Here is a 14,959-nt window from a genome sequence, read left to right as displayed (position 1 = left end):
GTCCATCGCCTGGTCCCTGAAGAGCTCCACTGATGGAAGTTACATCCATCAGGACCCATGCATGAGCCGAGTGGAGCAGCTCTGCACCTTGAAGTGAAAAGTAATTTCACTGGATGCAGAGCACTGGTCTCATTAACTAGTTTCAAGTTTAGCAACCCAAAGATTTAAGGTCTAGTCAGTGCTATTACTCATCCATTTTTCTCATGAATGTTTAAGGGAAAATAGGATGAATTCCTATCTTTTGTTGCTGCGCTGGAGATATACAACAGTAATTGTGGTCTATAAAGACATCCATCAGGGACAGACCATCTCATTTGGCCTATCTTTAAGTAGAATTATTGTCCTGATAGAGGGAAAAATCCCATGATGTAATTGCTTATTCCATCAGAGGTTAATTTTGTTCCAGTAACCATTAAATGGAGGGAAAAGTGTGTTTTAGAAAGAGAAAAATAAAAACTCTTTCAACATGTTGTCTTGACTCTGTTTTCAAAAAGCAGCAATTTGGAAGAAACTCTTTAATAGCAGGGATTTCTGTGCTAAAGGCACAATGTGTTAGTGCTGCCTCTTTTACTTCTTTGCAGTTAACAAAATATTAGAGAACTGAGTAAAGGTTTATCAATCCTTTTTCATGTTGTATTTCAGTTAATCCCTCTACTTTTAAGGGTACCAGATGTGAGCTTTTCTCAGTGGTTTTCAATACCTTTAGTAGCTTTTGTTGCACTCCTGACTTGAGGCTCTCTCCTAGTTCCAGAGATCATCGATGGTAGGACGTTCACAGCAACAGTGGTGGGTTTGAACCCTTGGGTTGAGTATGAATTTCGAGTAGTGGCTGCCAACCTGATTGGGATTGGAGAACCCAGCAGACCTTCAGAAAAGAGAAGAACTGAAGAAGCTCGTAAGTAGTGGTGGGCAGCTGAGTTAAATCTTGAGGAACAAATGCTCCTCAGTGCTAATGGGTGTGTTGCACTGGAGGAGGCAGAGAAGAACTTTCCGCACCCATTGCTCTCCTCCCTCATGCTGTTTGTGTGCACAGAACAGGCAGGGGAAGTTGTGGAGCTCCTCGCATCATGACACCCACAATATAGAAAGACTTCGTGCCCTTTCCCTCCAGAAAGCAATGATTTTTCAAAAAAAAAAAAAGCGCTATTGGGGCAGTTTTTGGGGAAAATACTGCCCAGTATCCATTGATGAAAGAGATGAACTCTGAGAGCAGTCCCTCTGTTTTCCCACAACTGATGTGATGGAAATTCTGAAGCACAGACTACAGCACCTTGAGAGCAGGAGTTTGAGCTTCACAGCTGAAGAGTCAGCAGGCCCTTGATGCTGGGGGCTTCTGTGGTCCTCCAAGTAACTTGGACCTCGCCCTGTGGAACATTGGTGTTGGAGCACCCACCCTGGGCTGCCCTATGGGTTGGATCATTTCATAGGCTTTCTGAAGGTTTTCTCCAACCCTCTCCCAAACAGATCACTGCCTTCTGGAACCGCAATGCATCTTCAGGCTGCTGAAGGCAGAGCTAAACGTTGACCATAGAATCATAGAGATGATTGGGTTTGAAAAGACCTTTAAGGTCATTGAATCCAACCATTAACCCAGCACTGCCAAGTCCACCTGTAAACCTCATTTACGTGTCTTTTAAACACCTCTAAGGGTGGATCCTCAGTAGTGTCTGTGTTCAGGGATTTTAGCACAAGCTACAAGCCTTGAGAGCTTTAATGCTCCTTGATGCTATCCCTGGCAGAAAGGGGTCATGGCAAGGCATCGACTCAGCGTGGTGGCTGCAGGGATATGTACCTCAGTTATGACAAACCCCTGGTAGGTGGCTCCTCTGTTTTGTTTTAGCCTGTAATGGAACAGAATATGAAATAGGAAAATAAATAAAAGCCCTTTTTTATGGAAGATAAATGTTTAAACTAAACAATTAGTGACTGAACACACAAGTTAATTGACATACTTTTAATATACTATTATTGACAGACTTTTAATGTGCTATTTGCCATGGCAAATTAGTAATTTCCTAATAGCGCTTCTGGTACCCAGCAGGGGAAGGCCAGCAGAGTTGTCTCACTGAGTAGGTCTGTTTCATTTCAACAAACTTTTCTGGTTTCAAAGCCATCATGTGTATCCTTGGCATCTTTTTTTTGCAGTTCCTGAAGTGACCCCAGCTAACGTCAGTGGAGGTGGAGGGAGCAAGTCTGAACTGGTCATTACTTGGGAGGTAAGCTGAGTCCAAACCAAGAGGAAATTAATATGGTCATCATCTAGATTTGTCCTTTCATCCCAGATCCCAGGGAAGCTTCTGTAGTTTTCAAACAGTTTTCCGTAAAAAAAGCCCAGATTGTGTAATAAAAATAGCCCAACTATTAAAATTGATCTAGACCCCTTCCCCATCCCAGGCCCCCATGCAAGGAAGCCAGCAGAGAAGTGCTGTGCAGGGCACCATGGGGAACGGGCTGCACATCACTGCTCCAACATGAACTCAGCTGCCCTGGCTCTCAGCACGTCTGTACACATACACGAATGGGCAGAAACAACCTGAGGGATAAAACGGGGTTTGTGAGGCTTGGCATGTCCTGACCTGGTTGAGAATTGCGGCTGGCTCCCAGCTCCAGCCCTTATCCCTGCGCTGGGTTATATGGCAGCAAATAGTTAAGAGCACAACGCATTGCATGCTGGCTTCCATTTCTGCTAATGAAAGCCAGCAGGAGGAGATACAAAGATGAAAAATGTTTAATATTCCTTAAGGCGGCCAGGGTTAGAACTTTAGTCATTTGTCTGCTCATATTTTCATGTTACGATGCGATGCAGCTGGCATATTTTTCCCAATAATGAACTTCACTAGACATGCTAACAAGTCCACTTAGCACTATTTCTGACCAAGCTGGCAGAATGAATCACCAGAGATATTTTTAAGGTTATTAAAAAACTATAAATGGGTTTTTGTCCTTACCACATAGCTCAATGTGCTAAATTTCCTCCTCTGTTGGACTAATTAGCTACGCCATGTCTCCTAAAGATACTGCAATATGTTTCGAAAACACACATGGCAAGAACATCAGCCGTGACTTTGAGTTGTAATTTGCAAAAAATATAATTTGTATTTTGATAGAAAAAATCCATTTACTATTTTAAATGTCCAGAGGCCTTTTCTTTATGGTCTGGTGTAATTTTTGAGCCTTACAATACAGAGTAAGATGCAGTCACCAGAAGTAACCCCTGCACATGCTTAAGCACCATGGATGTCTGTGGGAGAGTGGCCCATAATTACAGGGTATTTTAACACATTGAAGCTTTGGGGTTTGATGCAGCTTTTAGGAGGCTGCAGCCCTGACAGCAAGGAGTGGCAGTGTGGCCAGAAGTGACCTGGAGGTGACAGATTGTTTCTTCTGGCTGTTACCTAGCACTTACCCACCCTTCTCCTTCATGTTTGTGGCAAGTCACTCCCTACCATCATGGTCTGTTAACAGGCCATGTCATATGGGATGTGAATAGTTGGCTGACTTAGGTCTGGGTGACTGCACAGCAATGGGCCAGCGAGGGACCATCAGCCCCATGCTGGCTGGGACATTGCTAGAATATGTTCTTCAAGGCTTCAGGTGACACTGAAGATGTGAGAGCAGCTGTCCTGAGTATTGGGAAAACAGAAACTATGTCCTTGGTTGACCCCAACAACCCTCAGGCTATTAGTCATTGCAGTGCCTAAAATTATTCACATCATTACTGGAGGCTCTGTCTGGTCAGTGAAGGAAAGTGGGCACCTACAAAGATGAATTAAGTTTTAGATGAGGTGTCTTCTGGAGATGCTGCTCTCCACCCTGACTGCAGTTTGCTCACAGAGCAGTATGGCTCTAGCATGGGCAGGATGGGATGTATTCAGATGCAAAACTGGAATCCAGCCACCTTCCATCTCTAATGTTCAGGACAGGAGCTTTAGAAGCATCATCAGCAATGGCCAGCATCCAGGCAGGAATATAAACACATACCATTGCTCAAAGTGCTATTTCTTGCGCTCTGCTTGCCCACAGACAGTGCCCGAGGAGCTGCAGAACGGAGGTGGCTTCGGGTATGTCGTGGCCTTCCGCCCCTTCGGCACTATCAGCTGGATGCAGACTGTTGTGGCCTCCCCAGATGCTGCCAGATACGTCTTCCGCAATGAGAGCTTGCCACCCTTCTCCCCCTACGAAGTCAAAGTGGGGGTATACAACAACAAGGGGGAAGGGTCCTTCAGCCCTGTGACGGTTGTCTACTCGGCAGAGGAAGGTAGAGCGAGGAGCCCACCCCACCACCTCTACCCCCCCTGCTGCTGGACATGAGGGCATTGTTGGGGTGTGAAAGGGTTTAGTATACACCTTGACATATCCTTTGATACCTAATCCTTGCTCCAATTTATACTAAATGACGAGCCATGATTAATTCTTTTGATAGTCATTAAAATAACATTAATAGTAATGAAATCTTTGATATTAATGGAAAAGTAATATGTAATCTGGAAAGAATTCTGCTGAGATTTAGTATGAATTAATGTCCACTGATTAGAAAATGCTCCCTCTTGTCCTAATTACAGTACATGGTATCCTGGGTTGACATCTTATTATTTCTTAGGCAGAGGAGCGGTGCCGTCTGGCACAGGCTGACAAGCCATTGTTTTGAAATGTGGGCATTTGTTGTGGTCGCATGCTTCTTTTCTCGTGCAGTGAAAAAAATCCCTTAAAGTTTGAGACTAATTGAACACAAAATTGAAAACTCTTAATTATATTTTTGACTTCTGTACCCAGAGCCAACAAGAGCCCCAACCACTGTTTTGGCCAGAAGTCTTTCTGCCTCAGACGTTGAAGTTTCTTGGGCTCCCCCTCGGGAGAACCAGCACAAAGGAAGAATACAGGGATACGAGGTATGGAAATGGAACATGGCATCCTTTTGGTACTAAGCTTTGAGGAGACACAAATATGTGACGGGCGGTCATTGCAATAGTGTTCCTGCCTGCCATGGGTTCCCACAGCGTATTTGCTTTCTTTTGTCTGTTCAGTACACAGAGAGTTCTCTCATGTGCTAAAAGATTATATATTTTTTCTGTATGTAATCTGTCTGAAAATAGCGAGAAGAGCTTGTGGGGCAGAAGCTGCATGAATGTGCTTCTCCGGCCAGCCAACATCTGCGGTCCTGGGGAGAGAGCGCTGCAGCCATGCTGGTTACCAGCAAGGAATGAGAAATTATTCTATGGGGGTGCAGGATCTGTCCCTGCAGCACTTGCACTTTGAGCAGAATCATAAAATCATTCCAGTTGGAAGAGACCATCAAGATCATTGAGTCCAACTTTAGCACTAAACCATGTCCCTAAGAACCTCATCTATTCACCTTTTAAACACCTCCAGGAATGGTGACTCCACCACTTCCCTGGGCAGTCCATTCCAGTGCTTCACAACCCTATCTGTGAATAATTTTTTGCTAATATCCAATCTGAACTTTCCCTGGCGCAACTTGAGGCCGTTTCCTCTTGTCCTATCACGTTACCTGGGAGACCAATACCCTCCATGCTACAACCTCGTTTCAGGTAGTTGTAGAGAGCGATAAGGTCTCCCCTCAGCCAGAGGTGCCAGAAGTGCCAGAGTTATTGCTGGAAGCAACCAGGGTGCTGCCAGCCCATAGCTGGAGGTAAAAACCCACCTGCCTTGCTTCTCAGGTCAGATGTTGGAGAGACGATGAAAAGGAAGAAAGCGCAAAAAGGATTCGGACAGTTGGCAATCAAACATCTACAAAAGTCACCAACCTGCGAGGCAACGCGCTGTATCACCTGGCAGTCAGGGCGTACAACACGGCTGGCACTGGCCCCTCCAGCGCCGCCGTCAACGTCACAACCAAAAAGCCACGTGAGTGTGTGTGAGGACAGGGGGTTCTTGCTGAGAGGGTTTCTGCCAGTGTTCACCTCTCTCGATTTCAAGCTTTTCGAGACTAAAGGAGCTGCTAGACTTTTCTTTGCCGGGCTTTTGTACAGAAGACTTACCAGCCTCTTTGGTTTTTTGTAGGGCTCTTTCCTCTGTTAAATAAGCAGAGCATGCAAATCTGAATTCATAGCTGTGCAGGAAAATTAAATATTTATCTCATTGTTAAGAGAGCTTTTTTCTTCTGTTCTAAGGCCTGTTGACCAACTGACGGAATCTTTTTTCATTTAGAGCACTGTGTTGTGTCACACCTCCTGTGACCTTGAAGACACAGATCAGTGAGGCAGCTCCTTAGCTTTCCAGAGCGATAGAACGCTGGGAGCACTCAGCTGTGGTGGTGGAAGCCACATTTGTACTGGGAGGGATTCCAGTGGGAAAGGTTGCTCCTTATTAATACAATGCTGTGTATATTTTGGTATAGCGCCGAGTCAGCCCCCTGGGAACATCATATGGAATTCATCCGACTCCAAGATCATACTGAACTGGGACCAAGTAAAAGCACTGGACAATGAGTCAGAAGTGAGAGGCTACAAAGTGAGTATTTTGTCAGCATGGGCAGCTGGACATCTCCAGCCCTGCAACACCTCCCTCACCACCCCCTGGTCCTGCAGTGAATCCTCATTAAGCTTCAGCATTTGCTGGATTGTGATGTTGGTCTATAGGGAACATTTCCACAAATGCCATGTCAAGATGGGGTTTATAGTAAGATCAGACAAGGTGGTTTTCATGGCACTTTCATGGTTTTCCAAGTTAAAACTGGAGCATTCCTCCAGAAAGGGAGGCCATGCCCGTGCAGAGGGAGCGTGTTCTGCTGGCTGCTCACCCCAGCAGCACCCGCGTGGGTCTCTGCCCATGGACCTCCACCATCTCTGGCCCTCTGAAGCTCCCACCTGCAGGACTGCTCTCCTGCCTTCGGTGGAAACCTTCCAAAGGCTGCAACTGACTCCTTAATTGCAGATAAATAAAATGCTTTTTTAATAGCTCCCATTTTCTTCAGAAAGCAAAGCCAAAAGGAAAAGAAAGAGAATCCTAATTAGTAGCAGTTTTAATAGGGTATAATTTAACTTGAGAGAAATCTTGGGAAGAATTCAGTTCTATCACCTTACACAAGGGTTTAATTTGGCCCAAAAAAACATTGGTGTGCAATTGCCAGCCATTTCTTTTAGGGTTGAGCTGTGCAAACATTTTCCACCAGAGCTTGAAACGATGAAGAACCTGGACATGCTTTGTATTTTGGTCACAATCTGGAATGCCGCCGGCAGCAGCTTCGTGAGCCTGTGCCAGCTCTCCTGAATTTCTGCACTAACTTTTAACTGTCTTTGGTGCACTGTATCAGATTATCAGAAATAAGTAATTCCTCTGGGTTTTTAGTCAAAACTCAGATGAACCTCAGCAGTTTGGACCACATTTCAATATATATTTTAGGTTTGAAATGCAAATTAAGAAGTCAGTTGAAAGAAGGTGAGAGAGACTGGCCACCCGGAAAAATCTAACTCCATCTAGCAGGTTTCTAAAAAGATGTCTTTTAACTTAACTTTTAAGATAATACAGCCAGTTTTCTTTCCTGAATCACAGCAAACATTGCCCATCTTTTTTCTTTTTTTTCCTGGAAATCTTCTATTTTATGTCACAACTTATGACAGAAATTAGTAGAATTCCCAGATCTTAGAAGGTAATTCAAAAAGTCAATTATGAGAAGCTGGTCATGACACTGCATCAAATACCCCAACTCCGTTTCCTGAAGACAGCCATGGGATTTATTTTAGCTTAATGAAGCTAAAGATTTCACCAAGAGGCTCCACCAGGCACCAGTGCAGTGTTTGGTGCTCCTCATCGGCATCACTCTCTTCCCAGTGCCACCTCCCCACCGGGGCACTGTTCCATCAGTGCTGGTGTGGGTCTCCAGCAAAAACCTTGGGGCAGTGTCCAAATGGGCCCCCTTGTGACCAGACTGTGTGTCTGAGCATCAGAGGCAGGAAAAGAGCAGCAATAAATCTGGACACCCCTGGGGCAATGAACATCTCTGCTGTTTCTGCCTCCTCTCTCTCTCCCCTTTGCTGCAGGTTTTGTACAGGTGGAACAGGCAGAGCAGCACGTCTGTAATAGAAACTAATAAAACCTCCGTTGAGCTCTCCCTGCCCTTTGATGAGGACTACATCATAGAGATAAAGCCGTTCAGCGACGGGGGTGATGGCAGCAGCAGTGAACAAATCCGAATTCCAAAGATATCAAGTAAGGATGGGAAGAACCAGGGTCGGTGCCCATTCCTGCTGCCACCAAGCTATGGGGAGCTGGCATCCCCAGACCCTCTCCTCCTCAGGACAGACCCGCATCACCCCAGTCACCATTTGTGTCACCAAATGGGGACGACCCAGAGCCGGGAAGCTGAGCAGAGCCAGGCTGTGGGTCTGGCCATCTCCTGGGCAGGGACCTGAAACCTAGACCCGCCTGGGACTGGTGGTCATTCCAGCCCACGTTTCTGGTTTCATCCTGACTCAAGATTAAACCATAATAAATAGCATCATAAGTAGTTATATTTGTATTTAAGATTTCTAGACACTTTTCATTCTCTTACTTCCATACTCATACATATGTTGAATATATTGTTCCACTGCAATTCACTGTAACGAAATACAAAATGCGGTGTTCAGAGGCTTTTGAATGTATAAGGCTACTGCATAGCCATATTCCATTGTGTGTTGGATGCATAAATATTTATTTAGGGAAACGAGGTTGTGTAGAAGAACAAACAGCAAAGAGAGTATTTTATTACACAACATTGCTTTTGCAAAATCGCCATGTACCATCTTCCATTAATAATGCCACAGTTTATAAGCTGCATTAAATCAGGAGCCTCTGCAATGCAGGATGATGGCGTTAAAATTACAGCAATGTACAAAACCCTGGGTGAGCTCAGAATTATCTCCACTGTGGTTGTGCACTGTGGCTATACAAACCATACAGAGGCATTTAATCAACAGACACAGGAGAGCAGGAACACATGCAAGTTCCTATTTAGCTCAGTGCGGTGGGCCCCAGAGCAGGTCTGCAGCTCCTCTGGGATGTGGATTCTGCTGGGCTGGTACCACGAGTAACAGCTTGAATATAGTACAACTGGGAAAAAATAAATAAATAAATAAATAAACAGGCCATGAAGTACTATGATTGTGAAAGTAGCCTCAACACAACAGCTGCTGGAATTTAAATTAAACCAAAAATTCAGTTAGAGAGGTGAAACCCAGTAAACAGGAGCTTATTGCAGCAGGAGGATGGGACCATGCATGGGGTCCCACCTCCCGTGAGCCACGTTGCCTCCTGCCACCGCCACACTTCATCTGAGGAAACAGAATTAAAATCTGGGGGTGGGGAGAGGTTTGGTTTAGTGAACGCTGCTTTCCTCACTGATTTTCTCCCCCTCTCTCCTTTGCTCAGGTGCGTACGCGAGAGGATCCGGCTCTTCGACCTCCAACGCCTGTACACTGTCAGCCATCAGCACAATAATGATCTCGCTCACAGCTCGGTCCAGTTTATGACAAAAATTACATAAAGGACTTCTTGTTTATAATATAAGCAACATTTAGCTAGTTGTTTTGAAGACACCCAGTACTAAGTAATATTGTGGTTTGAGTACATCTTACTACTGGAAAAATGTTTATGCTTCTTTAGGAATGGCATTATACAGTACTTCCTCAAAGCAAATATAGCTTTGTCTGAAGTTTCTTTGGAAACTCTGCAATGCACTGAAAACATCTGTAATATGATGTTACCAAAGCAGTTTACATATGTCCTTATATGCATATTTTTTATTATATATTTAGTGTTTTATAGAATTTTTTAAAGTTAACATATGATGTAGATATTAATTTTTCCTGTGCTATAAAATGCTATGGACAACATTATCATGAAAATATTGTTTGGAGTTCTTTCCTTTATGACAGACAGTTCAAAATTGTTCTTAGTAAATTGGCTGCAACTCTACTGTACAGTTTTGCAAGGCAGAACCATTGCAGATTCGGTTCGTAATGCAGCTGTATTTAAATGGCAGTGAACGATGATTGTTGTGTTAAATCAAGTGCTTATAACACACAAGATGTTACATTTTATTCAGAGGTCTAAGCAAGACAAACTCAAAATACTCAGTAAGAACATTGTAATCTTGAAAAAATACGTGAATATGGGTTGTTTGTGGACTACAGGACATGTAGCTAATATTCTGGCATCGTGCAGCAAGGGTCCATTTTTACTGTCTTGAAATAGCTTTGCCTTTATCATAATTAGCATTAAATTGGGTAGGAATGAAGATACCGCAAACATGCGACCTCTGCCTCTAGTGACAATAAGGGACAGGTACCTGAAAGAGTGAACAATGCGGTTCTCGCCTTTGGGTGTAAACCCAGCTGAATCGACCTCGCTTTGGGGGATTTTATTCCAAGGAAATTCGAATACAGCGACTCTGAAATGTAAAGCTGCCCTGGGTTCGTTGTCTGAACACACGCTTGCTTTCCACGTGCATTGGAACATAATTCATCATCCTTCATAACTCCACTGTATAGAAATCGCTTAGGAAATCTGGTGGGGACTGGGAGCACCGGCAGAGCCGTCCTGAGTTTCGGGGAGCGCCGGGCGGCAGCGGGGGCTCCCCCGGGGTGCAGGTGTCGGCGGGGAGGTGGGAGCTCCTGGCAGGTCTCTGCTGGGGACTCTGCGGTTCCTTAGAAACTCTTCATAGACGCCTGAATGCAAAATAGAGTCACGCCGGAAAACAACAATATCCACAGAAAAATAATTCTTCTTAAGAGAAGGACTGTTTGTTACTACGGGGTAATTTTGTAAGTTCACTCAGATGGGATAACGCTGGTAAAAGGCAATGGAATTTTCTATAAAATTTTCAAGTTTAAATGCGCTGCAGTTGTTTCTTCTTCTTCTTTTTTTTTTTTCCTGATAGCTTGAATTTGCCTGTAACTTGTCTTTTTTGCTTACAAAATAATACAGTTAACTTTTAGACCTTCTAAATATATTTATTCAGTAACTCATAATCAGGATTCCACTTGTGTAAAAGTCAGGGGTGTTGACCAGAGAAATATTGTCAGTATTTCAAGCTGTGTTCCTTTCTTAGTTTGATATGGTTACTTACATGTTTAAAATAAAAAAAAAAAAAAAAAAAAAGAGAGAGAAAAAAATCACAAAAAACAGGAAAAATGGAATAAAAAAAAGCTGCTGTAGTTTTCTCCCCCGTGTAAATGATATTTATCAGTGATCTAGCAGATGTAATCTTTTTTTAAAGGTATTGGTAATAAATATTCTGTCATTTGTAAAGATACCTGTCTTCTAGGAGCATTTTTCCTCATTGTACCTGGTGACAAATTTCCCCATGGCCTTAGGCAGCGCCTGCTGATATTGTCACTGATGTGAAGATACAAAATAGAAGAGTCTGTTTAAGTCAAAACTTTGTGGAGGCAGAAAAAAAAAATCTATTTATATGTCTCTGTTCTACTACTGCTTCCAAAACTGGCAACAAAACAAAGGATCTGCATGGGGCAATTTGGGGTGGTAATGTCTATTGATGTAGAGTCATGACCTTTCCAAGCTCGCGTGGGCTGGTGCTGTCACAATGGAGCCTTGAGAAACTGAGAGTGAAAAAAGGAGAAAACTCCAAGCAGAACAAAGTGGCATTCATCATGTGAATTCACTGTCCTCATGCCTGACCATGGCCACCACAGCCGGCCAGGAGCAGCAGCATCTCCAGGCAGGAGCTGCAGCCAGCGGGAAGAAGAGCCAGAGCATCCCTGACCCACTCTGCGCCCAGAGCAACCCCACCCAGGTACAGCACCACTTCTCTCCTTATCCGTGCAGATTTCTGGGGATTTTTGGGAGCACTGCTTGAAATCACTAAATCCACCAAACCCACTTTTCTAATTCTGATTTTTAGGGATAGCAGTGCAGGAGTCGCAGCATTGTGACAATCTGCTGGCTCTGTGTTTCATTGAGCGCTTCGTGCTCAATGAAGCCTAAAAATGAAATGGCCCGGTAGCACAAATCAGTTTTTAAAAAGCAAATTTTAAATTGCCATCTCTAGAGGGGAGTGAGGGGCGTGTTCCTGTGGCTGCTTGCTTGGAGGCAGTGGGGAAAAGCTGCTGCAGGAAGAACACGCTGGGTTTGGAGCTGGGTTTAAAGAAAAAAAAGCAAAAACTCAGAATAAGTATTTATTTGCGTTCCAAGCACAAAACTCTAGGAGTTTGGGGATAGATAGCTTCACCAGCGGTGTGGGCTGGCATAATAGTGGCAAAATGTGACATGCAGCCTCAAGAGTGGCCTGTCCTCTTTGCATTCCCCGCTGCTGAGCTCCCGAGTTGCACACGGCAATCAGAACAAATGGCCTGGGCTGTACTGAACGTGGTCCATTTTGTCTCTTGTTGCCTGTAATGAAGGGTCTCTGCTCTGAGGATGATGACTGTGAGGAGGCAGCTCTGCTGGGAATTGCTGTCCTCATCCTGTGTGGATGGATTTGGTTTAGTTCCCCCACCGGACACCAACACAAATCAGCACTGGGCTGCCAGGAAAGGCTGGACCAAAGGCCTGGCTGGGCAAGTGAGGACACTCCTGATACTTTACACCAGCTCAGTTTTATTTACTACAGTGAGTATAACATATATATGATCGCTTTCAAAGCCATCAAGCTCTGGCCATCCCAAGGGAACCCACCCACTGTGGAAGTACCAAGGACCTGATGTGCCCTTGCTGATGAACATCCAAATGGGTTTTTTTTATCATCACCGGCTTGTTGCAGTTGTTTTTTGACCCTGATTCACATCCTAATCAGTGACACAGGAAAGCAAAAGTGTATTCTTCTGCCCCAGCTACCAGCCCATGTGCCCCAGGAATGCCTCAGCTGCCTGAGGCTGCCCCTGCCCTGCCTAGGAAGTGCTGAGCATTCACACACATGCTTCCACGTGGCCAAATGTACAGCTGAAATGCAAACTACACTTAAAAATATTGCATTAATCTCTGAAATACCTTGCTGTTCACAAGAATGAAATTGTATTTAGCAATCTTACTAGGCCACTCAAAGGCATAACATAAAATACGTTGCAGTAGATTAATTCTCTTTAGTCTTATTTTTAGGATTTCACTAATGAAACTCTGATTTTAGACTGTTAAAGCTGTGCACCTCAAATCCATTAAAATCACATGCAGGAGAAACATTTGAAGCGCAAACATTGTTATATTAATGAGCTGCATTAATTTTGATAGAGCCATGCTATTTCACCCAGATCAGAACTGGGTCATTTATTATAATTATTTGTAGTCTGTAGCACCTGGGAACTCCATTACATTTGGCACTTTCCAAACAATTTACTTGCCGGGTCAAATTTTTCTTTTTATTCTTTCTTAATGTGCTTAACCCTACTTCAGGACAGCCCAACAGACAGGATGTTTCTTGGAAGCAGAAGGAACTCGACAAGAACAGAAGAGCTTCATGGTCCACGGTCAGAGACGTCAGAGCCCATGTTGTTCAAGCGGTTTCAGGCAGGAGGTTTATTTGGTAACTCACTCAGTGGATTACACAATGTAAGTAAACAAATCAGAAACAGAAACTGATGCTGTCTCACGGTCAAGTTCTTTGGAGATGGAACAACAGTTAGCAAAGAAAAACAGGTTGCAATATTGGGCTGGGATTTTCAAAATTACCTGCAGGCAGCTGAAGTTGCACCCGAAGGAGGAGCCCAGCTCCTGCAGCTCAGAGAGCCTCTTAAGCACACCCAGAATCCTTGGCACATTTCTTTAATTACTGTACAGTTGAAAACTCTGCCTTCCCAGCTGTGTTGTGTTTTGTAGGTGCAACCAAAGAAGTTTATCAGTTTGAGACTTTTTTTTCCTTTTTTAAACCTTTTTTTTTTTTTCTTTCCCCCTGCCCCTTAAGCTTTAATCTCTTGTGCCAGGAAGAACAAACAAACTTGTCCTTTTGCAGACGCTGTCAGCTGATGTCAAAGGCAAGAGTCTGCAGCAGAGCCTTGGACCTATATTGAGCCAACTGCGAGTCTCACATGTGTCCCCCCGTCCCACTCCCTCATTCAGAGCTGAGTATCAGAAACACAGGTGAAGCTCATTTCATACTGAAATTGGGGTCTCGCAGCACCCAGCTTGCAGTCCCGGCTGGCTGCTGTGATCCCTGTGAAGGCATCACTCACCAGAGCCCCACCGGGCTCACAGCCAAAATCTGGGGCTGTTTCAGCCCCAAGGAACTGTGGTGCTGGGGATGTCAGGACCTGGCCGTACCCAGCCAGGGCTCAGAGGTGTTTTACGCTCAGCACTGGGGTCAGTGCTCCGTGGGGGGCTGTTGTGTTTTTTTGCAGTGCTTCATAGCTGTTTCTCAAAATAGTTTTCAATTTCCAAGCTGTGAATTTACTGTAAGTTTACACGTGGCTCCTTGCAGGCCTGCAGTGCACACAACCCATGCAGCACCCCAGGCCACCTGCAAATCCTGCCATGCACACAGAATCTTGAGATTTCATGAGCTGTGCCTGTGGCAGGAAGGTACCAGCTGTGAGCACAGAAGTAGCAAGACTCTAATTGTGCATAAGCTGTGTAAGCAAACTAACCTTGTCTTAGCCTATAAATCTGAGGCTTTGGGGGTTTATAAAGTCCTGCAACTGCCAGCCTTTTCCCAACATCCAAAGTTGGTGCTGTTTAGTTAAAAAGCAAGATGTAAGTACCTTTATGCAGTACAAGAGGGACACTGCCACATCAGGCATGGCCTGGCCATTGTACTGTTCAAGCAGGAATGGTCTGGCTGCACAGCCCACAGCTCATGCACAGCATAGACAGACACTCCCTTTATCAATGAATTGCATTTCTGTGGAGATTGTTCAGGTTATTTGCTGAGTTAACACTGTTTCATTACGAAGTGTATCGCTGAAGGCCAAGTGTGAGCCCTCGCTCTCATGATGGATGTGCTGTATCCATGCCAGCACCGGGGATGACAGCACTTGGATGCTCTACAGTTTGTTTTTCTCTTTTCCTAATA

The 14,959-nt window shown here is 44.5% G+C and overlaps 1 protein-coding gene across 3 annotated transcripts in view; it reads left to right on the top strand.

Annotated features, from left to right (window-relative positions):
- The window catches only part of LOC309443117 (contactin-4), a 331,164-nt gene extending 320,064 nt beyond the window's left edge, over nucleotides 1-11,100 (top strand). For all 3 annotated transcript variants that reach the window (XM_082059766.1, XM_082059765.1, XM_082059767.1), the window contains 8 exons: nucleotides 746-895; nucleotides 2,146-2,216; nucleotides 4,024-4,258; nucleotides 4,774-4,889; nucleotides 5,679-5,865; nucleotides 6,359-6,471; nucleotides 8,001-8,169; nucleotides 9,370-11,100. In XM_082059766.1, the coding sequence (XP_081915892.1) occupies nucleotides 746-895; nucleotides 2,146-2,216; nucleotides 4,024-4,258; nucleotides 4,774-4,889; nucleotides 5,679-5,865; nucleotides 6,359-6,471; nucleotides 8,001-8,169; nucleotides 9,370-9,470 (1,142 nt within the window). In that variant the 3' untranslated portion in view covers nucleotides 9,471-11,100. The remainder of the gene's footprint in view (nucleotides 1-745; nucleotides 896-2,145; nucleotides 2,217-4,023; nucleotides 4,259-4,773; nucleotides 4,890-5,678; nucleotides 5,866-6,358; nucleotides 6,472-8,000; nucleotides 8,170-9,369) is intronic.
- Nucleotides 11,101-14,959: the final 3,859 nt, after the last annotated feature.

Source organism: Streptopelia decaocto (assembly GCF_964273445.1).
Source record: "Streptopelia decaocto genome assembly, chromosome: 8".
In the NCBI taxonomy this organism is placed as follows: domain Eukaryota; kingdom Metazoa; phylum Chordata; class Aves; order Columbiformes; family Columbidae; genus Streptopelia; species Streptopelia decaocto.
This window is presented reverse-complemented; position numbering and strand designations above follow the sequence as displayed.